A 26,755-nucleotide genomic window follows, 5' to 3' on the forward strand; every position below is an offset into this window, starting at 1 on the left:
TTTGCCACCTATCATCCATTGTTCCCATGCCACTCGCAACTTTGCTTTGAACGCGCGGTTGAAGTTCTTTAGTTAAGCCTCCGGGAATGACGGCAAGCAATGGGTTCATTTTCGTGACTTGGTTTTTCACCGCTGCTGTTCTTCTTCTTTTTTTACCTCAGGTGCCTGAGAATTACCCTCAGCAGCGCTAGAGCTGCCACTGGAACGCGGATTAGTTCATCCAGGGAGTTGCCCAGGTCACGATGGGAGCGTTCGGTCATTAAGGCCGGACAGCGGAGCCATAGGTGTTCAGACGATTCAGTTTCCTCGTCGCACAGGCGGCAGCGATCCGAGTCGGATTTCCCCGTAAGGTGGAGCCAACGGCGGGGCTGGGGGTGGTGTCCACTGCGGAAACGAATCAGGTCCGTGCGGTCTCCTTTCGGGAGGGCAAATTCTTCCTCTGTGACTTCGGGGGTGGGAGAGGGTGGGGGAGCGATCTTCACGTTGGATGATGGCGCGAATTGTGGCTGCGTCCGGGGAGGTATGGGTTTGGTCATCTGACGAGCCAAGTTTAGCTAGCGCATGGGCCAGGTCGTTACCACATATGTTGCAGTGGCCCGGGATCCACAGTAGCTGTAGTCGCTTAGGCGGAGGGAAAAGGGCGATGTCACCCTGAAGTCTCCGAATGGCGGGGTCTTGCGTGTGGGGGTTTCCCATAGCTTGGATCAGCGATTTGCAGTCACTGAGAATGGTTGATGTCTGCCAGTCTGCTATTTTCTTCAGCCAGGAGAGTGCCTCGGTCAATGCCACTTTTTTAGAGTGGTAGAAGCTGCTGCGGGCGTCAGTGGCACCATGCCATTGGTGGATGATTGCAGTCTCCTTGATAACGATGAAACCTGCACCACTGTCCGCAGTGCCTTCTTTGGTGGATCCATCTGTGAAGGTCTGTAGGTCCGGTTCACCCACATTTCTGATGAGCTCTTCAGCCTTATCTCTTTGGGTGACGGTGGGCATTTGTTTAGAGACTGCAGTAAAGGCGGTTTGGATAGGGGGGGTGTAATAGCCAGGGTGCGCAGGGGAGGGAAGAGTATGTACAAGGGGTATGGAGTTCAAGGGCGGTAAGACGGGGGGTCAAAGATCGCCAGTCTGACTTCTTTTGTAACCGCATTTTGATGTTTTCATGGAGAAGGTGGTGTCAGGGATCAGAAGAAGGCAGCTGGTTCCAGGCATCAGCTTTAAGAAGTGCTTGTTGATTTAGGCAGGATGAGAGGGGTGTAAGATGCGCCTCATGTAGGACTGCTTCGGTGGGGGTAGACATGAGGTGGTGGGTTATGGCGCGGGCTGCTTCCAGTTGGGCAGTTTCGAGGGATTTGAGGTGAGTTTGGGCCAGCCAGGGGGCCCATGCCGGCGCTGCGTACTCTGCAAGACTTATTTAGGTGGCAATATACACCGTTCTAAGGTCGTTTGGTTGCCAACCCCAAGATGTGCCACTGAGTTTGCGGAGGAAATTTGTTCTTTTGGACATGGTTTGGCGGACTTTTTTCGCCTGCTCCGCAAACGTGAGTTGTCGGTCGAAGGATACGCCAAGGAAAGTGGGGTTGGGGTTCGTCGTACTTCTTCCCTTTCGAAAACCGGCTTGCCAATGGCTGAAAAGCTGTTTATCTTCCAACCACCAGGTGAGATGGTTCACGATGAGCCTTTCCATCGTTTTGCTAAACGTAGAGGTGAGGGCGATGGGTGACTTCCCTTTTTTGATGAAAGGGATGATGGTGGGCACTCGCCAAGCTTGTGGACACCAGCCCTCTAGCCAGCTGGTGTTGACAATATAGAGTAGTTCGGGAGGATGTTTGCCGGGAGATTTTTTAGAAGGTCCGGGGGTATGTCGTCTGGTCCAGCTGCCTTACCCGCTTTAAGTTGGGACAGTGCTGTCTGCAGTTCAGTATCGGTGAACGGGAGCCCGAGGACTTGTCACGGTGAGCCAAGTAGTCTGTTGATAGCTGTACATAGAGAATGCACTGCTCGTCTACTCTGCTTGTCACTCTTGCGTCCGCTGACCGAGGCATATTCCCTGATAAATGCTGTCGCCTTGGCTCGGTCACTCGCGTACTTTTTCTTATAGACCAAGGCACGCCGCATTGTTGCGTTTTGGTCCCTGAGAGGGATTTTACTAGGGACCAGGTTTGTCCCGTAGATTTTGTGTCGGCGATCTTGGTGAACAACACGCCGCATTGTTGCGTTTTGGTGCCTGAGAGGGATTTTACTAGGGACCAGGCTTGTCCCGTAGATTTTGTGTCGGCGATCTTGGTGAGGTGTAAGCGCCATGCGTTTCTTTTCGCTTCAGTGTTTTTTTTCTTTGATCTGTTGACAGAGTGCTACCCATTCTTTCCTATTTTGTTGGAGGTCTCGACGTAGTTGATTCCTTTCGTGGATGAGGTCCTGTGTCAACCATGGGAGCTCCTTCTGGCGGATAACTTTGGCCGGTATTGTAAGTGCTGCTGCCTCTTTCATGTGTTGCACTAAGAGGGAGAGCTGTTCCGGGGCTGTGGCTGCTGCGGAGATTAAGGGTAGGCGATCTACGAGGATGGTACGATACCTCTTCCAGTCAGCTTTCGAGAAGTTGGGTCGTACTCTTCTTTGTTGGTATGCGACACGGAGAGCACGGTTCCACCTAATCGAAATCGGTCTGTGGTCGGAGGTCATCTCGTCGATGGGTTCCCATTGCAGATGTTCGGCCGTGGTGGGGTCAGCTATCGTTAGGTCGGGGGCACTCATGCCTGCTCCTTGTTGATATCTGGCAATCCGTGTCCGCACGCCGTCATTAAGGAGAGTTAGGTCATGGTCATCGACCCATTGATGGATTGCATTACCCCTGGGATCTGTCTTGGCAAGAATATCCCAGGTCGGGTGGTGCACGTTGAAATCCCCGCAGATCAGGCCATGCTCCGTGGGGAGCCGGTTTAACCAGGAGAAGTCTTGGGGGGGCTGGACAATAATCCGATGTCGTCGGAGGGATGTAGGCATTGACCAGTGAGAGGTGCCGCCTGCGGGCGATGGGAATGTGGATATGCTGGAATTCGAGGGGACCTGATGGGGACGCTGGAAGGATGGAGTAGGGGATTCCGCATCTCAGGTAGACGAGGAGACCCTCGCCTCGTCGTTGTTTTGGGCCGAGCCCTCACGGTCTTGGCATCACGTTGTAACCATCGAGCTGAGGCGTCGGGTCTTCGAGTCCCAGTTTTGTTTCCTGGAGGAGGAGGATGTCAATTTTTAGATGTGCCGTCACCTCTTTCAGTTCGGTAGTCTTGGTTGCCAGGTAGTCACAGTTCCATTGAAGGATGGTAAGACCGGCTTTCCGTGCCTCCGGTAGATCGGCAATCCTCTCTGGGTTGTTGAGGGTGGGAGGGTTTCAGGTTCAGGCAGCTCTGGCAGCACCAGTTGTTGTTCCTGCGAAGTATGGTCAAAGCGTGTCTGGTTTCAGGAGTGCATTTGAGGTGGAATCTACGTTTGCAGGATCTACATGTCAGGGGAGAGCGCAAAACGATTAATTTGTTATTACAGGCGGGGCAGTTTGCGTTTATAGGTTGGTGTTTTGTTATGATGGGTGTTTGGTGTGTGGAGGATTGTTGTGTCGGGTGGTGAACAGATCGGGCATAGCCAATTTGCGTTAGTTTGGGAGCGAGATAGTCCAGAGCAAGAGCGGTGGGATTTGTTGGGGCAGTTAGAGCAGGGGATGGGGGAGATGGTAGGGGAAAAGGAGATTTTGCAGACACAGCATTTTTCTTTCGGTCCCACAGGCTGTGCGTGGAAGTGACTGCACGACGGCATTTCCGGAACAGAATCCGCAGAGAAAGCCTTGATTACTCTTTATCTTGGTTCGGGTCAGGCCGCTACAGGTCCTGTGGAAATTTTGTGGGCAAGCTTTGCAGACCAGTGGGGGAAGTCACGACGGATCGTCTTAGAGCATCCCGGGCAGGTAGGTAGGTCCCGGGTTCTCCTCGACGTCGCCTGCCCTTAGGAGGAGTAACTGGAGGTGTGGGGCAGGGCGGACATCTCCGGCTGGATGAAAAACGTAGGGCGCCACGTTCTTGGGTAGCAGCTCTGGGTGGTTGTGTTGGATTTGCAAGCTGCGGCGGGCGGCCTCTCGGGAGACACCTCGTGAAGGTTCCAACTGTTGTCTCCCACCGCTGCTGTGAGATGGGCACGCATGGAGTCGCAAATCAAGAGTGACTGCGAGCCATGGAAAAAGCCATCCGGTCTCTTAACATACACCTCACGTAGCCAATCTCTCATTTTCTCCTCATCCATCGAGCCCTTTTGGTTTGCTTTCACGATGACGCCGGCTGGAAACTTTTCTTTCAGCAGCGTCTTTCGCTTAAAAATCACCATAGGTGGTAGTTTCTGCCCATTAGCATGGCAACCAAGAACGACAGTAAAAGCCGACTTCTCGTGCTCCGTTTTTTGTATCGCTACCGTGCTGGTCCCCTTCTTCTCCACAGTGTGGTTCACCGGGATGTCGAAGGTCAGCGGTACTTCGTCCATGTTCGTTATGTGGTTAGGCTGTATAAGTTTGTCGGTAATCTTCTTGGTGCAGTAGGTGCGGAAAATGGCTATCTTTTCAATGTAGTCCGCTGGAAGTTGCTGCACCACGGTTGTCCTCACTCTAATGGATAGATGGTGCCGTTTCATAAAGCGAAAGCACCAAGACGGACCTTGAAAATGTTCAATTTTCAATTTGTCCGCTAGCGCTTTTGCCCTCAGTCGAATGGTGACTGTGGAGACGTTTCTCCCAACTGCTCGTTGATCAAGAATCCACCGCTCCAGTTGGTCTTCCAAGTCGGGCCACCTCGCCTTGTTTCCACGGAAACTCAGCTTCTTCTTCTTGACTTGGCGAAGCTCGTTCTCCTGCTTCCTCCATTTACGAACAATGGATTCGTTGATCTTAAATTCCCTCGCGGCTGCTCTATTCCCATGTTCCGCTGCATAATTGATGGCTTGAAGTTTGAACTGAGCTTCGTAAGCGTGTCTCTTTGTACTATTCATTTTCGGGGGGCCTTAGAAACCAAACTGAAATTGTTTTGCAATAAAGCACATGCCCACACTATATACTGGTACCTGCTAGGGGCATGCCTTTAGCGTCTTTTTACACTCACCCTCTCCGCATGCCTGACTCCACCCACGTCCGCCTTTTTTCTATATAACAAGCATGTCGGCCAGAAGCGCTCTCGGTCAGACTTTGGAACTCAGCGCATACACACGGCGCCCCGCATTATAAGGCGCCCTGTCTATTTTGGAGAAAATTTAAGACTTGAGTGCGCCTTATAGTCGTGAAAATACGGTAACCCCAAAGTTGTTTAGTGGCGCTGCATTCAGGCCAACACCCCCTTGTTGCGACATGAGACTTCCCATGAGTCAATATAGTAGCCCACCTGATAGGTTTATTAATAGGTATACTTTAATAAAGGGAGAGACATCGGAAACATAATCTAGCGATAACTTGCAAGTGAGAATCGGTCCTGGCTCGTCCTCGCCACCGGAGCATTCTGAAGAAAGGCATCCTCCTCTGTCCATTTAGTCACACATAATCAAAACACTTAAGGTTATCTTATTCATACTATTGCATAATAACATAATTAAGGTCACAAAACAACTGCAACAACAATTGCATATCAGATCGGAAACCAAAAACAACTGCGTAAGAATTTGCACAAGTAAGCATAATAATTTCCATAAAAGGTGAAACGAGTGACAGTATTTTAAAACAATATGCAAGTATTTTCGGAAGTTGATTTGATTATCGTCATCTGCCGGAATCCAAGTCAAAGCAATTTAAAAGTCCTTCACAGATCTTCATTGCGAACTCAGATCAACAGTCCTCGGCCCGGAACTTGGTGATCTGTCAGGTCAATAGTCCTAAAAACAATTAAATGTCCTCGGAGCCAGCTGCAGGGGGAAGTGTCCTTGTTATACTGAGCTTTCGTCTGCTTATAATGATTTAATGTATCACATATACATATAATGACTAATATGCACATATATAATAATATCCCAGAATAACCCCAACACAATCTCTACTAAATTTGTGCTACCGCCTTCAAATCAGACGATCACCCCACTGAATTAACATACAGACACCATTAAAAAAAATCACAACACCATTCCATTAGACGCCAACCAATCCAATGCTTGGAATAATAATATAACGCAATTCACACAACACCATGTGTCAGTGTATCTGCGGTAATGCCAATATAAACCATATTCACAGCTAAAAAGAGTTTCCGCAATTAGATAAATTTGTAAAGAATTATGTCAATGCTCTTCCGTCATACATTTCACTCCTTTGTCTAGCAATTTTTATACATTGCTCATAATGCACAGACTTATGCACAATAAAAGAGAAATAACAACAATAATGATAGCGGCCCAGTTTGAGAGCAAAAAAAACATCACATACACATTAGATCGCAGCTGTGAGAACACTTGGAGACAGAAAAAGTAGAGAGGGAGGAAAAAAAACATGAAAACACAGGACTGTCATATACAAATTTGAGTGCCCTTATCGCCAATTCAGACAACTGAAATATAATAATTTCCATAAAAGGTGAAACGAGTGACAGTATTTTAAAACAATATGCAAGTATTTTCGGAAGTTGATTTGATTATCGTCATCTGCCGGAATCCAAGTCAAAGCAATTTAAGAGTCCTTCACAGATCTTCATTCCGAACTCAGATCAACAGTCCTCGGCCCGGGACTCGGTGATCTGTCAGGTCAATAGCCCTCAAAACAATTAAATGTCCTCAGAGCCAGCTGCAGGGGGGGGGAGTGTCCTTGTTATACTGAGCTTTCGTCTGCTTATAATGATAAATGTATCACATATACATATAATGATTAATATTTCACACATACATATAATGATTAATATTTCACACATACATATGATGATTAATACGCACATATATAATAATATCCCAGAATAACCCCAACACCACCCAAGAAAGTTTATCTACAAATTTGACTGTTTTTTCCAGTGCTCCCAAAATCCCCATTTCGCAGAGTATCTTATGTGTTCATTCACACCTTAAGTTTCAAATTTGGATTTTGCTGCTGCATTTTATTAAACTTTAATGTGATAAAATATTTCTGCCATAATCTGTCGCTACCAAGGGGGCTTATTGGCAATTTCAGAAATCGATTCCAAATTTCCAAATATTTTCCACCTTGATATCTGATCGATTGATTATATTTCGGTGGCCAGCCGATCAAAAACACAAGAAGACGGACAACCATCCACACTCACGGTTACAGACAGGGGTAATTTAGTGTGTTCAACCAGTCTAGCATGCATAATTTTGGTTTGTGGGAGGAAACTGGTACTCGGAGTAAACAAACAAATTCTTGGAGTGCACCATGCGCAGCCCCCACACGATAAGGTTGGAACCCATTTTAATAGTCGATAATGCAAATTTTCCATCACAAGTGGAGACTGTCATCCCCATGAAGGGCTTCTTGGCAGACATGACCGACTGCCATGCCATGTTCTGATCAACCCTTTGCTTGCCAATAATGCAGTATAATGGGCAAAATTGTGACATTGAAAACACCCACCCACACACACAAACATTATAACTGTTTACATGAATTCTAACCTTGTTTTGCATTAAGTCATACCCCTCTGTTAATGCTATCAGTTTAGCTGTTTGCATAGGACTGAGGTGGTAATAGCTCTGCTTCTGAAACTTTAGTATGAGTATACAGGCCAATATATTGTATCCTGTTCGAGTTTTACTCATTCTATTAATTCTTAGATAACCCGTCTACATGAAGAATTTTGCATTGCTCAGATGTTTATATTTCATAATTTGGAAGTGCTAATGTTGACGATATTCCAACACTTGTTTTATGCCATGAAAGCACTGCTAAATTTTGAGCGCCCAGTGCAAAATAGGGCTAATTTCCAAATCCCCTCGAATTTGTTTAAAAGAAATTGAGGCACACTCCCTAAGTAATCTAGAACCCACGCACCACCACAGTTTGTCAAACCCCCAAAAATGACAAATATAATCTGTTTCTTAATTAGAGGTTTTGGAGCTTCTTTGAATTGTCAATTTCCCACTTTTTAAGATTGTCCTTGCCAATCGATACATTTGTACTCTAACATTTAGTTGATTAAACCCTGTAATTGTACTGCCAAGCCTGATATTTTTAAGCTTAACTTCTCTCAATTTGTATGCCTTTAAAGCTATAGAAAGCAAACTCATCTAGTTGACATTAATTGTTTAATTCTTAATCCAATCCGTAAATATCCTCATAGTCATCAATATGACGTATGAAAAGCATATTCCACCCGCCTAGGACAGAACAGGGAATGTCTTCCGTGCACTGAAAACACTCCATTACTCCCAATGCCAAGGGAATTTATACCTATTCTAAAATCAATTAATTTGTCCAAACCAGCCAGCTACCCATTACCTAATTCTTTGAATGGATCCCATTCCTGCATTGTTGTTTAATGTTTGATATCATTAACACCCAAATACTAATTCTTAATATTTAAGATCTAATTCTCGAATCAAACCATATTGTTAAGCTACTCAAGGACAGAAAAATCACTGTGGTCTGTTAGCTTCCTTTCATTGCTTTTCCCCCTGGTTGCACTGCTTCCAGATGTGTTTTCATATTGAAGAATTTAACCAATCACATTTCAGCCATTATTTGTTGCCAGATCAGATCTGCCTCAAAGCCTTCACAATCAGTTCTGCGGGCTCTGCTGCATTAAACTAGACTGTTGCTTTTAACCAATCAGATTTCGAGTTGGCAACCACACAATGCTTTTTCATACGCATTCTTATTTTGCTGGCTGGGATACGTCATTGCTTTCACCAACTATGATTGGCTAGTAGGCGGGCCAAAGCCATAGTGAGGCAGCCAGGGATCGCAAACTCCACCCAAAATGGCCGACAGAAGGAAAAACAAATGGATTCTGTTGCAGATTCGCTCACAAAGCTATTTTCCAGACGGACTTTTCCAGAAAAAATGGACATCATTAAGAAAGGGCGGTCAACTCCGAAGCTAGCAAGCCTGTTACAGCCGGGAAAATGGTGTGTGCGGCACTTTCAGTGCGCTAACTTAGCTGCACAAGCAAATAGTATATTGTTGTGTTGATTTAAAGTCATTTTCAAAACGGACTATGCCGGAAATATGACAGGACAGGCTCAACTTTCATCATTAGCTTCGATGGCGATAGGAAAGAAGGAAGAAAGAAAGCAGGATGGATATTGTGTACTTCCTAAAGAATATTTCAATTGTGGGCCCGGTTCTGATATCTGAAAAGCTCCAGTGTTTGTATTTAAGCTCCAGTGTTTTTATTTAATCACTAAATGCTGCTAGGATGTGGATTTTACCCCAGTTTAATTTTTGCCGTTTCGCCATTGACGTCCATTGCTGTCTTTTCCCGAGGAAATCACCCCCCTGGCATGGTTGTAATGTCTCAAAAGCTCCAGTATTTGTATTCAGTCAATAAATGCTGCTAGGAAGTGGATTATACCTAATTTTAGTGCATTTTTTGTCATTTCTTGTATGGACGTATCTACGTTCATCGCTGTCTTTTTACCGGGGAAATGATACTCCGGGACCGGTTCTGATGTCTAAAAAGCTCCAGTATTTGTATTTAATCAATAAATGCTGTTTTCGGCTGGATTTAGTTTTTGAGGGTTGGATTGATACGTTGAAGGCGCTACCAGAAAATGCACCGACCGCCACTGCTTTTAGATGAGGTGCCAGTTGCTGAGCCGAGGTCCGGCCCGTTAAAGGGTCTTACCTGCCGTGGCCACGGTCTTCCTAGATATCGGCTCAGCTGCTGGGCCCCTCAGCATATTGACTGCCAAGCTCGAAAGACTAATAAATACAAAAAATATTAGGTTCGCCAACAGCCAAAATTAACTAGCTTTGTTTAATGTCAATAAATCAAGAGGACTGTTGAGACAAGATGATTTCAATTCAAATACATTAGTCAGTGGTTGTGTACTCAGAGGGATAATTTAAATTCTTCACAAGCGATGCAATGGTCACAAAAAATGCACACTCCTCTCTTCTGCCTGAAGGGAGTGGTGATTTGCCATGCCTCCGATATACACGCTCCTCTGTCCTGCCCACTAGTCACTTCACTTTCCGGGATGCTTGCCGATGTTTTAACTCCACTCGACACACCTTAAGTCAAGTCTTCGCACAAAAAATATTTTAGCTCCACTCTACGCCCATCAAGTCAACTCTTCGCACACTAAGTTTCTCGGACTAAGCTTCTTCAACGAGACAAACAGCTCGGACTAATAAGTTTCTTCAACGAGACCAATAGCTCGGACTAAGTTTCTTCAACGAGACCAATAGCTCGGACTAAGTTTCTTCAACGAGACCAATAGCTCGGACTAAGTTTCTTCAACGAGACCAACGGCTCGGACTAGTTTCTTCAACGAGACCAACGGCTCGGAATAACGGCCGTGGGTAAACTTCCCTCTTTTTTTCTTCCTTCCAATGAAATTCCAATCAGCTGTTTTATATAAAACACAAGACTTTTGGTGTTCGTGCGAGTGGGGTCTCGTCTCCTATCTTTTTAAATCACTGGTCTTTTAGCCTGGGAGGTTTTTAGAACCACTGCATAGGCGCCAGCCACTCACACACACCATATTGCAAATCAGATGGTAAGAACGCTTACTTCTTTTACGGCCGTTGATTTTGCAATACGGTGTCCGCCTGAGTAGCCAGCCTTCGACGCCTTCCCCTTCGGCTCCCGATTCCGTGACGCCAATTTTTTGAAGCTCGAACAGAGTGCACACTTAGACAACAGTAAGACAAGAACGAAGACCCACTTTATTGAACATCTCAGCATCTTTTTGGCAATTGCGTCTGACGTCTGAGCACAGTATAGTGAGACCGTGAAGGACATCTGCCGTCCTTCGTCATCGCCTCGGCACGTCTAGTATCTTTAAGGTCAGCCTGACCCTGGCTCATGAACACATGTTGCTATCTGCCACAGTAGATGTTATCTTGACAAACAGGCGCCACAATATTCCACAATACTTGATAATTGTATTCTTGTGTACTATTTTTGTATAGACGTGAAATAGGTGTGATCCTACGTCGGGGGTTTTCCATTATCACAGCCTTGTCAGGTCTACATTATCCACGAAACTCGAGGGTATACTGTATTGCTTTGATGATTTTTTTTAAGATGGTGCTGGTCAAGTGGTAGCGGTAGTTCCGTCCGCTCTTGCTTGTTTTGTGTTTTTTGCTGCTTTTTAATTGCACTTTAGTATTTCTTAATGCTTTCCCAAATACTTTGGCCTTTGTGCTTTTTGCTTTGTTGTTTTTGCGACATTTGCGACTCGACTCCACCCGTTGCGTTGCTTGGTTTCTTTGTGCTAGTCCTAGACGTCTTTGGAGCCATTCAGCCGTGCCTCCGCTATCATGCACGCGGGAACAGCTGTGACCAGTGGACGATAGTGCCGGGAAAAGAAGTGACGCTCCAGACCGAGCATTCCATCATTGTTTTGGGAGCGTGAGATCTCTCCCCGGTCAGATGGAGGAGCTGTCGGTGCTTGCCGGGCTGCAACGGGAGAGTTGTCAGCTTCACAACCCACCCACCAGGCTCTCCGCTGCTGCTGATCGGGTGATAGGACATTTTAGGAGGATCTAGGCAAGGAAGATGATCAGCTCCGGACTACTGAGAATCAGCTTGAAAAAGTGTGCAGTATCACACCTGCCATAAGCAGGTGCATGTCTACTACACATAAATGATTTAGTAATAATAAAATGTAATGATTAATATCTATGAATGGGTGGCCCGGCGGATGAGTGGTTCGCGCGTTGGCCTCACAGCTCTGGGGTCCTGGGTTCAAATCCATGTCGGTCCACCTGTGTTGAATTTGCATATTCTCCCTGGGCCTGCGTGGGTTTTCTCTGAGTACTCCGTTTTCCTCCCACATCCCAAAAAGATGCATTGTAGGCTGATTGGACACTCTAAAATTGCCTCTAGGTATGGGTCTGAGTGTGCATGGCTGCCTGAGTGTGCATGGCTGCCCGTCTCCTTGTGCCCTGCGATTGGCTGGCCACCGATACAGGGTGTCCCCCGCCCCTGGCCCAAACTCAGCAGGGATAGACTCCAGCACCCCCCGCGAGTGATAAAGTGGATAAAGCGGTTCAGAAAATGAATGAAAAAATATCTATGAATAAAACATCTTCATAAATGCCAATAGAATATGCACAAATCCGACTTAAATTTTACCTTTTTTACACATTTGTCCTTCTCACTTCTCATTCTCGTTCAAATGACTTTTCTGTTGAACGTGTCACTTGAGATAGTCACGTTTCCATTTATATGCAATATTTTTCCATGATATTGCTTTGATTTATTTAATAAGGGATAGCACATATTAATGAACTTATTTATATTCATGTTAATTGTTGGAATAATGAAATAATAATAAAATTAAAGACACTCTTATACAAAAGTAATTTAAATGCACACATCTATAATATTATCATGAATTAATTCATAGCCTTATTACTAATTAAAAATGCTTACAAAACATATAGAAACATCCCATAATAAATCCAACATTAATGAACATGTATATTTAAGATTGTAGCTGAGGGCTAATTTCCATTTACTATAGTCCATTGCGTAGGTTGAAGACAAACGATCACACATACTAGACACGTACCCACGCACGCACGCGCACAACCACACACAAAGCAGATTTAGACAGTTCTCACCCGATTTCACCGCTTGTTCTTCTATTTGCACAGTAAAGTAAAAAGGAATGTATTATGAAACATTAAAATGCAATTAAAGAAAAGATAGAAGGGCTGTAAAACACGAAAAACAAGAGGGGACAGAGCTACTGCCGCGTCAACGGCGCCATCATGGGGGGGAAAAATATTTTATTTTGTGCGCTCCATATGATTTGTTGTGCGCGGAGAAGACGAGAGTAGTGCGCAATTGCGCACGCGCGCAGCTTAGAGGGAACATTGGTGGACTCCCAAAGTCTTCTGTGTCTGTGCTTGCTATTGTCTTGCTACTGCAACCAAGGGAATTTACCGAATACGGGATGAAATAAAGTTCTAATCTAATAAAATGAAGCCTCTTAGATTGGTAACAGTGATTAAAAACTCCACAGAAATCAGGAAGTAGGCACTGCATAAATAAATATCAATCAAAAAAAATGTTGGCTTTGTAGAGGTTTCCAATTAAATACTATTGTCTATTATGATTGTGTCAAAAATCTAGCTTCCAAACCTGCTCTTTTATGGTCCACCTGGAACAGGAAAGACCTCTACTATATTCGCTGCTGCAATTGAACTTTATGGGTGAGTTTTATTTTTTGAAATTAGTTGAAAAATAACTCTTTTACACACTACTGTCTTCATCCCTATCTATTTTCTTTAATCAATACAGTCCAAAGCTATACAAACAGAGGGTGCTTGAGCTCAATGCTTCAGATGAAAGGGGCATTCAAGTTATCAGAGAGAAGGTCAAAAACTTTGCTCAGCTCACGGTAGCAGGGACTCGGCCAGAGTGAGGATGAACTGTTACATGCACACAACAGCTTTTAGATTTAAAAAAAGACCTCATCTTGTTAAGTTACACAATTATTTAAGCCTGATTTCCCCATTGGAATTCTACAATGCCTATATGTGCTGTATTTCCAGTGGGAAGGCATGTCCTCCTTTTAAGATTATTATCCTGGATGAAGCTGACTCTATGACTGCGCCAGCTCAAGCTGCACTTAGAAGGATTATAGAGAAGGAGTCCCGTACCACACGTTTCTGCCTCATCTGTAATTACATCAGCAGGTAAGGAAACGACTGAACGTTTTAGAAGAACACATTCTATCAATTTTCAGGATTCAGTTTGTATGTATATGTATTTTGTAGGATCATTGAGCCCTTAACTTCCAGATGTTCAAAGTTTCGTTTTAAAGCCCTTGCTCACAATGTTCAAGAAGAGCGTCTATTGGAGATATGTGAGAAAGAGAAACTCAAGTACACCAAAGAGGTAAGCACTAATGGAAGAATGGAAGCCATTGGATTGAATTGAATTCCTTTATTGTCATTAGACAAGTACAAAAAGATTAAAAGCTTCAGTGTACACACAAATAATTAGTCAACATGTGATTTCAAAATGAATTGATTGTTCGTTGACTACTGGCGGCCCAGAGGGCGAGTGGTTAGCACTTTGGCCTTCACAGATCGAGGGTTCAATCCCAGCTTCAGACCTTCCTGTGTGGAGTTTGCATGTTGTGAGAGTGGCTTCCGCTTACGAGTTTCAGCGTGGATTCAGCGGAAGCCACTCTTATTGCGATCTGTGACCGGACTTCTGGTCGACGGACGTTTGGTCGACGGACATTTGGTCCCCGGACGTTTGGTCGAACGGACGTTTGGTCGAACGGACGTTTGGTCGACGGACAGTTCGTCGGACGGACATTTGGTCGACTGATTCGCCGCCGGACATTTCGTCGAATGGACAATTCGTCGCCGGATTCGCTCGCTCTCAAAATTATAATCATGAGAGAGAGAGAGACGGAGAGTTTACTGTTGAAAGCGATCAAACAGGTAATCTCTCGCTCTCAAAATTATAATCATAAGAGAGAGTGTTTGTAATTGCATTGACAATGTAAGAGCATTCATATTTAAATATCTGATATCAAAATTAGCAATAAGTTGCGTAGTATTGGCGTGTGTGTACATGTTATTCGTCGCCGTATTCGCTAGCTCGCTCCCGGATTCGCTCGCTCTCAAAATTATCAATAAATTGCGTATTATTGGCGTGTGTGTACATGTTATTCGTCGCCGGATTCGCTCACTCGCTCACGGATTCGCTCGCTTTCAAAATTATCAATAAGTTGCGTATTATTGGCGTGTGTGTACATGTTATCCGTCGCCGGATTCGCTCGCTCCCGGATTCGCTCGTATTGGCATGTGTGTACATATTTTTCAAACTACGGCCCGTTAGGCTTTTTAATCCGGCCCGCCGACGTTGTCCAAATTATAGTAAAAATCAATGACCTCATTCATTTCCCTTTGCCTTGCAATACCCTGGTTTCCCCCAGAGATGACGCACTAGTCTAGACCTTTGTTGGAGTGTAACTTGGAGAACAACATGCCGCTCATCACTCTCAATTTAAAGACTGCTTTCTTTACATTTTTTATGTTTCTGTGTCGCAGCGGTTACATTAACCGACAATTTTCCATCCTTGATGGATTTTTTTTAAGAGTTGACTGGAAAAGTTTAAGGCCGTCCATCATTTTGAAGAGAATCTAGCACGGCACTTTAAGAGAGAGGCAGAGAGAGAAAGAAGAGCAATATTGTGGATAATAAACAGACAGGAAGGAGTTCTTTGAATTGTCATTACAATAGTTTAGTACAGTACGTGTTGTGATGAGGCGACTTCTGTTTTTTTTTGCGGACCACTGTCTCTCGTATATATATTTATCAATAAAAGTCAGCGAGAGAGAAGGCCGACCCAACCTGAAGTAATGATTGACATTTTAGGCCCGACCCGAATTTCAGGTGAGTTTGGGACGGGCTTTGGCTTTCGGAACACAGAAAGAAAATGATTGTACATTTGTGATTATGAAATGAAACAAAATTCCGCTTTGATTTTTTTTCCTTTTTATTTCTTGTTCAAAAGTGACAACTATTGCAGTAATATGAATCATCGGAAGAATCGAGATCTCAGATTGTCTTGTTTGTACTGCAACACTGCAATGTGTCTAATGCAATATTCACCCCTTATTTTGAACACCCATATCTGACTCTTTTAACAATCATCAGGGTTTTTTTAAGTGGTGCCGACAGCCTCGCCTAACATACACGACCTGTCACAGCTGCTTGTTTAGTCGAGGCTTTGATGTTGTTGCCACTGCTATGCTTCAATTTGTTAACAATGAATGCGTCTCAGCTACTCTCCGTCCTAACTCAGCACCGAGTGAAACCATCAAACACACGGAGTCACCAATGCAAATTTCAGGACTTTAAGAGCAGCAAGCACGCACATAAAAATGCAACGCTATACAAATAAAGTTGAATTGTATATTCGAGATTATGTGATATATACATCAAAACATAAGTTATAAGAATCAATATATTTCTTAATGAATATACAGGTGGAATAGATAATTATGACCTGGACATTTCTTTACTAGAGCCATACCTCTACTTATAAATGCCTTAAATATGAAATTCTCAGGTTACAAAAACTCTGGCTATAAATGACCTAATTCAGGAATTATCATACTTATTATTGTTACTTTCTTAGTGTTTTGATTATATTAGTAAGATTTCCGTAAATGTATAGAAGTACATGTTCATATTGCGTGCGTGACTTTTATTGTGAAGGTCCAAAACTTAGTAGCCACAGTTGACGCGTGAACTGCGGAGGGTTTCGTCAGTCACTTATTATAGCTTAGCATCGGCCGAAGCATCACAATTTTCACACAGTGGTTGGATGTTTTTGATGAACGAACGGAATATAATAAAACAAACTGAAAACCATCAGTCCAACTTGACCATCTATCGGCTGGGATGCTACTGTGAGAATTTACCCGCACCTGCTTTTTCGAGCTGCTGACTTGCGGATGGAAAAAGAAACGTCAGTGAGTTGCTAGTCAACGGACAACTGTAACATTAAAGACATAACTACTAGCTAAATAAATGGAAGACATTAAAGAACTGATAAATAAGCTACAAGTAGAAATAGAATATGACAGACGGTTGCTAAATGAAGAATGTGAATCTGTCTGGACAAGAATTAAAGGAACGAATTGAAAGTAATGAGAAGCGGCTAAAGAGACTTCAAGACGAAATAGAGGATGAAGACAATGAAGGTGCAGGGCTACTTCTAAACTTACCTCGTCGTACAGGACGCCATTCCAAAACTACGGAGAGAATGCGAGAATATCAACTAGAGGAAATAAATAAAATGGAGAGGGGTTTGGTGAGACTATATGAACAATAGAACATTTAAATCAGAGAAGCCAGATAAACATTAAAAAAATAAATTTCTGAGTCAGAGTTGGCCAACATGGTGGATGACAGAAAATCGAACGAAGAATATATCGAACCTTTATGAGGAATTAAAAAAGCGAGTTATGCCATCCACGGAACTCAGATGGAAAATTGATGCATGTGAGGCTGTAACAAAGGACTTTGTTAAATTAACTTTAGACCGTCTGTCTACAAGTGGAGAATTCAATGAGAAAGATGCCAAGCACAATGTTCATCAGATCCTAATGCAAGAATATGCACACTCAATGTATGGAACTGCATCTATGTCACAAGCCAGTCATCGTTCTGAGTCGAGGATTACTTTAAAGAGAATAGGAGCATGTGCTGAGTTAGCTGCAAAGGAAGTTCAATACAAAGCAATGCAAGAAGAAATTAAACAAAAGGAAAGGAATTATCATTTTTTCACATCTATAAAACGCGCCTGAAAGGGCGCCATCTCAGTTGCGGGTGTATTTTCTGTTTTTGTCAATACAAAAGGCGCCTTGGCCAATTGGGCGCTAGGCTAGGGTATGTTATGCTAGCGTATGTTATACTAGTGTGTTTAAAGGTAGCATGAACAAAACTAAGTTTGATATAGAGGTAAAAAGTACACGTTAATATAAGTTAAAGCAGTTAAACATCTACAAAACCGCCAAACTCCTTATCTTCTGTATCTGATATAAAGATTTCAGCCTAGTGGGAAAGTTCATGCTATGCTCCATCTCACTGTCAGAGTTCTTGCCGGGGTATTCCGGGAACTTGATGCCAGCTTTGACGAAAGCTCAAACAATAGTGCTGGCCGACACTTGAGCCCAGTCATCCACAATCCATTGACATATTGTCCCATAACTCGCCCGACGCTGCCTGCCGGTCTTTGTATAACTAGGTATACCATCGAACATCCATTGCTTCGAAGCCGTCCGCAAATTGGTTTTGAATGCTTTATGGCAATGTCCAGCCAGCGAATGTAGTTCTTTCTTCAAGGTTACCCGAATGACAGAAAGCCCAGAGTTCATATGCCAGATTTGACGGACGTCCACATTTTCACCATATAAGTACTATAGCGCGGGCGGCCCGGCGGCTGAGTGGTTAGCGCGTCGGCCTCACAGTGGGGGACCTGGGTTCAAACCCAGCTCGGTGCACCCGTGTGGAGTTTGCATGTTCTCCCTGGGCCTGCGTGGGTTTTCTCCGGGTTCTCCAAAGACATTCCAAAGACATGCATGATAGGCTGATTGGACACTCTAAAATTGCCCCTAGGTATGGGTCTGAGTGGGCATGGCTGCCCGTCTCCTTGTGCCCTGCCATCGGCTGGCCACCGATACAGGGTGTCCCCCGCCCCTGGCCCAAAGTCATCAGGGATAGGACATTTTAGGAGGATCTAGGCAAGGAAGATGATCAGCTCCGGACTACTGAGAATCAGCTTGAAAAAGTGTGCAGTATCACACCTGCCATAAGCAGGTGCATGTCTACTACACATAAATGATTTAGTAATAATAAAATGTAATGATTAATATCTATGAATGGGTGGCCCGGCGGATGAGTGGTTCGCGCGTTGGCCTCACAGCTCTGGGGTCCTGGGTTCAAATCCATGTCGGTCCACCTGTGTTGAATTTGCATATTCTCCCTGGGCCTGCGTGGGTTTTCTCTGAGTACTCCGTTTTCCTCCCACATCCCAAAAAGATGCATTGTAGGCTGATTGGACACTCTAAAATTGCCTCTAGGTATGGGTCTGAGTGTGCATGGCTGCCTGAGTGTGCATGGCTGCCCGTCTCCTTGTGCCCTGCGATTGGCTGGCCACCGATACAGGGTGTCCCCCGCCCCTGGCCCAAACTCAGCAGGGATAGACTCCAGCACCCCCACGAGTGATAAAGTGGATAAAGCGGTTCAGAAAATGAATGAAAAAATATCTATGAATAAAACATCTTCATGAATGCCATTAGAATATGCACCAATTCGGCTTAAATTTTACCTTATTTTACACATCTGCTTTTCTCACTTCTCATTCTCGTTCAAATGACTTTTCTGTTGAACGTGTCACTTGAGATGGTCAAGTTTCCATTTATTTGCAATATTTTTCCATGATATTGCTTTGATTTATTTAATAAGGGATAGCACATATTAATGAACATATTTATATTCATGTTAATGAAAATATACATGTAAGATTGTAGCCGAGGGCTAATTTCCATTTACTATAGTACTCTAAATTCCCCCCCAAGTATGAGTGTGAGCGTGCCCTACGATTTGCTGGCCACCCGCCTGTGGCCCCAAGTCAGCTGGGATAGGGTCCAGCACCCCCGTGATTGGATTGGATTGTATAACTTTATTCATCCCGTATTCGGGAAATTTCATTGTGACAGTAACAAGAGGGTGATTAGACAGAACAACAAAGCAAAAGCACAAAGTAAAAAGCAAATCAAAGTAAATGGGATCATTAAGAATCACCAAATAAAATTATTAAGACAGAAAAGCAGCAAAAACATAAAAACGAGCAAGTGGACGGAGCTACCGCCACCACTTAAAGGGTGCCATCTTGGTTGCGGTAGCAAAGACGGATGAAGACTCAGAAAGACGTTGTAAAGTTGGACAAAAACTGGAACCACACACAGGAAGTCTTCCACAAGATGGGGAACTTCTGCAGACTGTGACCGAGGTAGAGAATATGCAGAGACACTCTTCCAAGCTTATCCGCACAGTTCCTCAGTAGTCTGGAGCTGAAGACAACAGTAGCAGAGTAGAACTCCTCGACTCCGTTTCCGGCCTGGTAAGTGCCGACAGCTCTTCCATCTTATCCCATGATGGAATGGTTGGTCAGAAGCGTTGGTTCTTCTCCCGGCACTTATGTCCAGCTCCGAATTTCCAGCGGCATTGAGGTGTTGCTCCTTCTGCTGCGTATTGTAACATGTGTATGACAGCGTAGGCATGGCTGAATGGTTCCAAAAAAAAGAAGTAGCAGAAAGAAGCCAGGCTAACAGAACAAGGAAAGTTGTAAAAACATTAAAGTATAAAGTACAAAGTAAAGTAAAAAGGAATGTATTAAGAAAGCGGCATTGAGGTGTTGCTCCTTCTGCTGCGTATTGTAACAGCTAGTCCCATGTGTATGACAGCGTAGGCATGGCTGAATGGTTCCAAAAAAAAAGTAGCAGAAGAAGCCAGGCTAACAATAATAATAATAATAATCGGACATAGGCCCCTGTCGTCATCATCAACAACAAAAGCCTACTTGTCATCACACCCAGAAACTGCGTATGACGAAATTGGTAGTGCTTCTCCATAAGCTACGTTTACTCGGCAAAAGACCTAAATAAGTGATAGTTACGGACTTGTAATTTGGCATTCTGCTGTTATGGATACAGGTCACTTACCTCTCACTGTCTTTCACTTACCTTAGTCAGCTAGTAGGAGGCAGATCACCACCCAAACATCTTTTCATATTACCTCAGAAGGGAATGTGTGTTGTGTTACCGCAAATTTAGAGTTCTGATGGATGTGGGGAAAAAACTGTCCTTCAGCCTATTTGTCCATACTTTGTGGGACCTATAGCGTCTGCCAGAGGGCAGTAGTTGGAACAGATTGTGACCAGGGTGGTATGGGTCCCCTATGATGTTCCTGGCTCTGCTGAGGTAACGAGGGCTGGCAATGTCTTCCAGTGAGGGCAGAGAGCAGCCGACAATCCTCTGGGCAGTGTTAATCACTTTCTGCTTGGCCTTTTTTGACAGAACAAGGAAAGTTGTAAAAACATTAAAGTAAAAAGTATAAAGTACAAAGTAAAGTAAAAAGGAATGTATTAAGACAGCGGCATTGGGGTGTTGCTCCTTCTACTGCGTATTGTAACAGCTAGTCCCATGTGTATGACAGCTTAGGCATGGCTGAATGGTTCCAAAAAAAGAAGTAGGAGAAAGAAGCCAGGCTAACAGAACAAGGAAAGTTGTAAAAACATTAAAGTATAAAGTACAAAGTAAAGTAAAAAGGAATGTATTAAGAAATATTAAAATGTAATTAAAAAAAAGATAGAAGGCCTGTAAAACACGAAAAACATAACTGGACAGAGCTACTGCCACTGGCTGCCGCGTGAACGGCGCCATCTTGGGAAAAAAAGTAGTAGTAATGCTTGAAGTAGTAATGTGACCCTAGTGAGAAAAAAGCGGTTCAGAAAATGAGATGAAATATTATAACGCATGTATAAGAGATGCACCCAGACAATCAAGCAGTCAGCGTCATACAGCTACATCTGCAGAATCTTGAATTTAGTGCATACAAAAGGCGCACCGATTAATTAGGTGCCAGACAACTTCGGAGAAAATTTTAGACTTAAGTGCGCCCTATAGCTGTGAAAATATGGTCGATTAATGGAAAAGCACCGTAAAAGTGATTTGGAAATACAGCATGCTCTCTTAGAACGCCTACAAACACTGAAAGACATGGAAGCAGCACGCGCCTAACTTGCAACTTATGAGAGAGAGATCAAACCAGGAAAGTTTGCCTCTTCTACTCATGCATCCAAACAGACAGTCAACTTTCAGTGATAATCTGACCCACCCTACAGATGTTTCCCAACTAGCCCAGGCAATACAAGAAAGCATAGCCACAAACAGACTGCCTAATTCCAACTCCCACAATTTAGCTCTCATTCTACAATATCACTTCATAATACGCACTTCACTCGAGTGCGTGAAAGTGTGTGAGTGTGTGAGGGAGTGTGAATGTGAGTGCGAGTGAGGGAGTGTGAATGTGAGTGCGAGTGAGGGAGTGTGAGTGCGAGTGAGGGAGTGTGAGTGCGAGTGAGGGATTCACTCATTGGCAGGGATCATCTTGGTCAGCCTCCTCCTCTCTCCCATTTCCTCCACAGAGTTCAAAGGACAGCCCAGAACAGAGCTGGCCCTCCTGACCAGCTTATTCAGCCTGTTCCTGTCCCTCTCCGTGCTCCCGCATCCCCAACAGACCACTGCATAAAACACTGTAGATGCCACCACAGTGTCGTAAAAGGTCCTCAGCAGTGTCCTTTACACTCCAAAGGACTGTAGTCTCCTCAGTAGGTAGAGGCGGCTCTGGCCCCTTTTATACAGGGCATCTATGTTTGTGAACCAGTCTAGTTTGTTGTTGAGGTTGTTGTTGTTAGGCAGTGTCGAGGGACACTACCTCCAGCCATTTGCTCCAGATATTGAGTGCCTCTTTGGGGGATGTCAAGAGGTCTTTGTGTGTCCAGCCATCTGGGTAGAAGGCAGTCATAGCTGGACATTTCGTCAGGACGTGTTCTGCCGTCTCAGCGTCGCCCGTGCCGCATAGCCGACATTCTTCTGACTCCGTCAGCCCTATCTTCTTCCTCCAGTAGCGCAGCTCCGGATGATATCCGCTTCGGAGGCGACTGATCGTTACTTGTTCCTGCCGGTTCAAGTTTTGATCCCTGAGGAAGATCGTGTTGCCTTCGTTGTCAGCGTAGAGGTTCTTTCGTTTGTCGGCGTGGATGCGGTGGTATTGTGTCGCTCGCTGGATGGCAGCTTTTGCTGTCGCGAAGTGTCGTGGTGCACCGCCTTGTTCCATGCCGCCTCCTGCAGCGGCTAGTTGGTCGGCTCTCTCATTGCCCGGGACACCGCAGTGGCTTGGGACCCATAGTACTTCCACCGCCACTTGTTTATTTATCTTCGAGGGTAGTCAGGAGTTCTCTGATTGAGGCCTCGGTGGTGGTTTTCAGTTTGAACTCATGTTCCATGGTTTGCAGCCTCTGATGGGAGGAGAGGCTGTCTGTCACCAATCGGATTGGGGACCCTGGCTCACACCTTTCGGTGGCCATCTTTAGCGCCGCTTCGATCGCAATCATCTCAGCTTGGAAGGAGGAGGTCCAGCTTCCAGCGGGTAGGCTTTGCTCCCACGTTTCCCCTGATTCCCTGTGAATCATCAGGACTCCGGCACCTCCGGCAGTATTACCAGTTCGCGTCGAGCCGTCAGTGAAGCAGGTCAGTTGGAAGACGTCTGCATCTTTGTTGAGAGCGCTGACGGTGGCTGCGTAGTTGTCTTCGGGTTGCTGGTATCTGCCTTCAGCCGCTTTGGCAAAGGTCATGGCGGTGGTCTCTTCCCATGGTGCTCTCAGTTGGGGAAAAGGGTCCAGGTCACCCTGTGCATTGACGAACACCGTCGCCCATCTGTCGCGTGCGTGGTCGTGCCAGTCGGTCTTCTTAGTTCGCCTTGTCGGGTGCCTCTCCGCCAGGTTGAGGTGAAGACCCTAGGTCAAGGGTGTCAAACTCGGGTTGGTTTGCGGGCCGCATTAACATCAATTCGATTTCATGTGGGCCGGACCATTTTAGATGTAATATTTAGTTTTAAAAAACGGTTAAAATAACTGGATCTAAAGCCCTAAATATATTCAGTTTTATTATATATCTAAACCAGGGGTCTCAAACTTGCGGCCCGCGGGCCAACTGCGGCCCTCGGGACGATAATTTGCGGCCCCCGTCTTAATATGAAAGATTAATGTTCGTGCGGCCCGCAAAATTGATATGAATGACACTTGTGTTCGGAGCAATGTTCCCTCTAAGCTGCGCGCGTGCGCAATTGCGCACTACTCTCGTCTTCTCTGCGCAGTAGCAATCATATGGCGCACAGTAAAAAAAAAATCTATTTTATTTTATTTTTTATTTTTTTTACCCCTTTCCCCATGATGGCGCCGTTTAAGTGGCAGCCAGTGGCAGTAGCTCTGTCCACTCATGTTTTTCATGTTTTACAGCATGTTTTACATGAAAAATTAGAGGGAACATTGACATGCACCTGTTGTGGCAGGTGTGATACTGGTGTGCCCATAGCGAGCAATGATGATGTCGTGACCGGATGATTCGCCTAAAGACGTTTCGCCGACGGACGTTTGACAGACGGACAGGTCGTACTAGTATTTGTTAGTTTAATGATTAAATACAAATAATTGTATTTGTATTTAATCATTAAACGCTGTTTTCAGCTGGATTTGACCGAATTTGAGAGCATTTTGAGCCGTTTGGCGAATGGACGTCTATAGACGTTTTTTTGCCTCCATCGCGATATCATCTAGTATTTGTATTTAATCATTAAATGCTGTCTTAGGATGGATTTGACCCGATTGCTGTCATTTTACGGCTCGGTTCTGCTACATCTGCCTGCCCAAGAGTGCTTATTCCCGGACTGCCATGCCCGCCCAAGAGTGCTTATTCCCGGACTGCCATGCCCGCCCAAGAGTGCTTATTCCCGGGCTGCCATTGATGGTAGACGAACATTGATTTTTACTATAATTTGGACAACACCGGCGGCGGGCCGGATTAAAAATCCTAACGGGCCGTATATGGCCCGCGGACCGAGGTTGAAAAACTTGTACACACACAATCCGGCGGGGCGAGCGCGCGAATCCCGTTTCGGCGAAACCTCCGTTCGGCCGAATGAACGTTCGGTGGAACGTCCATTCGGCGACCTGCCCGTCTGTCAAACGTCCGTCGGCGAAACGTCTTTAGGCAAATCATCCGAGTACCGATGATGTCGCTCACACTGGTACTCAGTGCGCTCAGGGAGGTTGTCTTTCTGCTCAGACCAACTAAAAATTAGAGGGAACTTTGGTTCGGAGCTGAATGAACCAATCACGGTGAGGTATACGGCTCTGGAGGGCGGGACATCGGCCGGGCTGTCCAGTGCCTCGCTCACTCACTCATTCATTCCTCCAATCAGCTGGACGGAGGAGAAGCCGTGAGGCCGATCACTCCGCTCGGCGCGCACACTCCTCCGCTGCTCTCAGCATAGAACTGAATGAGGCGCTATGATCCGTGATCCAGCCTGTGTCAGTGTCTGTAGCCATCTCCGCGATTGAAACGGAGAGCGAAAGTGCACATGCGCCACAAACCCGCGCGACTGAATGTGAAAGATCAACCCGAGACTCATTCCAAGTGGAAACGCATATTACAGAGCCCCAGAGATGTCTCTTTCAAAGCCTGCCGTGAAGAGAAAGGTCGGTGATGAGCACAGACAGTTTCAAGAAAAGTGGGGAGTGCAATATTTCTTTGTTGAACACAGGGGCACCCCGACGTGTCTCAATTACACTGAAAAAGTTGCGGTGCACAAGGAATACAATTTGAAACGTAATTGTACTACGAGACATGCTGAGGAGTACGAAAAATACCAGGGAGATCAGAGAGCCAACCAGGTTGCCAGTCTTAAAACACGTCTTCTGAGGCAACAGGATTTCTTCAAGAAGGCTACCAAAGACAGTAATGCAGCAGTCAAAGCTAGCTACGCCGTTTGTGAGTTGATTGATCCTGTGCTAAGTGATCCCAAATGGCTCATGGACTTGGCTTTTCTTGTTGATATCACACATGAGCTTAATGTACTGAACAAGAAGCTACAAGGCCAGGGGCAACTTGTCAGTGCTGCCTATGACAACGTGAGAGTATTCTGCACTAAAGTTGTGTTATGGAAAGCCCAGCTCTCTCAGACAAACCTTTGCCATTTCCCAGCATGCAAGGCTCTCGTGGATGCAGGCACACCATTCAGTGGTGAGAAGTATGTTGAGGCCATTTTGAAGCTACAGGAGGAATTTGATCACAGATTTGCAGACTTCAAGACACACAAAGCCACATTTCAAATTTTTGCGGACCCCTTCTCCTTTGATGTGCAAGATGCCCCTCCTGAGCTTCAAATGGAGCTCATTGACCTGCAGTGCAACTCTGCACTCAAAGCCAAGTTCAGGGAGGTGAGTGGAGAAGCAGACAAGCTTGGGCAATTTTTGAGAGAGTTGACCCCCAGCTTCCCTGAACTTTCCCGAAGGTTCAAGCGGACCATGTGCCTTTTTGGGAGCACATACTTGTGTGAGAAGCTCTTCTCCACCTTGAACTTCAATAAGTCCAAGTACAGGTCCAGACTTACTGATGAGCATCTTCAAGCTCTACTGAGGGTCTCCACTGCTTCCTCCCTCAAGCCAAATGTGACTATGTGAGAAGAAGCGCTTCCAGGTATCTAGCAGCAAGGAGTAGGCAAGAGAAGCCGTGTTCAGAATATTTCATGTTCAATGTTCCATTCAAGTTCAGAAAGTTAAAGGTTAAAGAGCTGTTAATACAGACATTTGAAACGGAATAAAAATAATTCATTTTCTCTACTTAGCCAGCCAGTGTATATCTACTGTATGCTCATTAGTATTATTTGGTTTTGTATTACTGATTGATTTATTTTTTATTCATCTTTAAGTTAATTTATTAAATTCATTATTTTTTGTTAAAAAATAAAGATATTTGATAACGTTGGAATGTTTTATCAGTGCTTTTCTTGTGGAAATCCTGATGCGGCCCAGTCTCACCCAGACTCGGCCTCTAGCGGCCCCCAGGTAAATTGAGTCGAGACCCCTGATCTAAACAATGTTTATTTGAGTTATTTTTTCTTAGTAAGGGAAAACGTCTTATTTGTTTTTAATTTAAAAAGGAAACCAAATATTTTCAAATATGTTCCATATTAAAGTGGAATTACAGAAAATATTTTTATATCATCATTTGTAGATTTTACAAAATGCTTTTTGAACTGAGAAAAAAATGGTTTAAAAACAATTGCAATTAGTGATTTAAAAAGGGGAAAATCAGGGAACATGATATTGATAATCTTCATTTGAATTTGACCCTAAAACTGAAAGTTGGCACTCATGATTTACTTTCTTCGGTTTTTTTTCACAACGCAATCGTAAACGGAACAAACAAATTTAAATTAACTTGGATTAATATATACAGACTCTCAAACAT

At 44.7% G+C, this 26,755-nt stretch overlaps 1 protein-coding gene across 6 annotated transcripts in view; it reads left to right on the top strand.

Moving 5' to 3' along the window:
* rfc4 (replication factor C (activator 1) 4) overlaps nucleotides 1-26,755 on the top strand; it is a 79,842-nt gene that overhangs the window by 34,232 nt on the left and 18,855 nt on the right. For 5 of the 6 annotated variants that reach the window (XM_077594759.1, XM_077594760.1, XM_077594761.1 and 2 more), the window contains 4 exons: nucleotides 13,263-13,342; nucleotides 13,431-13,550; nucleotides 13,685-13,828; nucleotides 13,910-14,030. In XM_077594759.1, coding sequence (XP_077450885.1) covers nucleotides 13,263-13,342; nucleotides 13,431-13,550; nucleotides 13,685-13,828; nucleotides 13,910-14,030 — 465 coding nt within the window. The remainder of the gene's footprint in view (nucleotides 1-13,262; nucleotides 13,343-13,430; nucleotides 13,551-13,684; nucleotides 13,829-13,909; nucleotides 14,031-26,755) is intronic. The other variant, XM_077594762.1, reaches the window with a different exon arrangement.

This window comes from Stigmatopora argus, chromosome 24 (assembly GCF_051989625.1).
Source record: "Stigmatopora argus isolate UIUO_Sarg chromosome 24, RoL_Sarg_1.0, whole genome shotgun sequence".
NCBI lineage: Eukaryota > Metazoa > Chordata > Actinopteri > Syngnathiformes > Syngnathidae > Stigmatopora > Stigmatopora argus.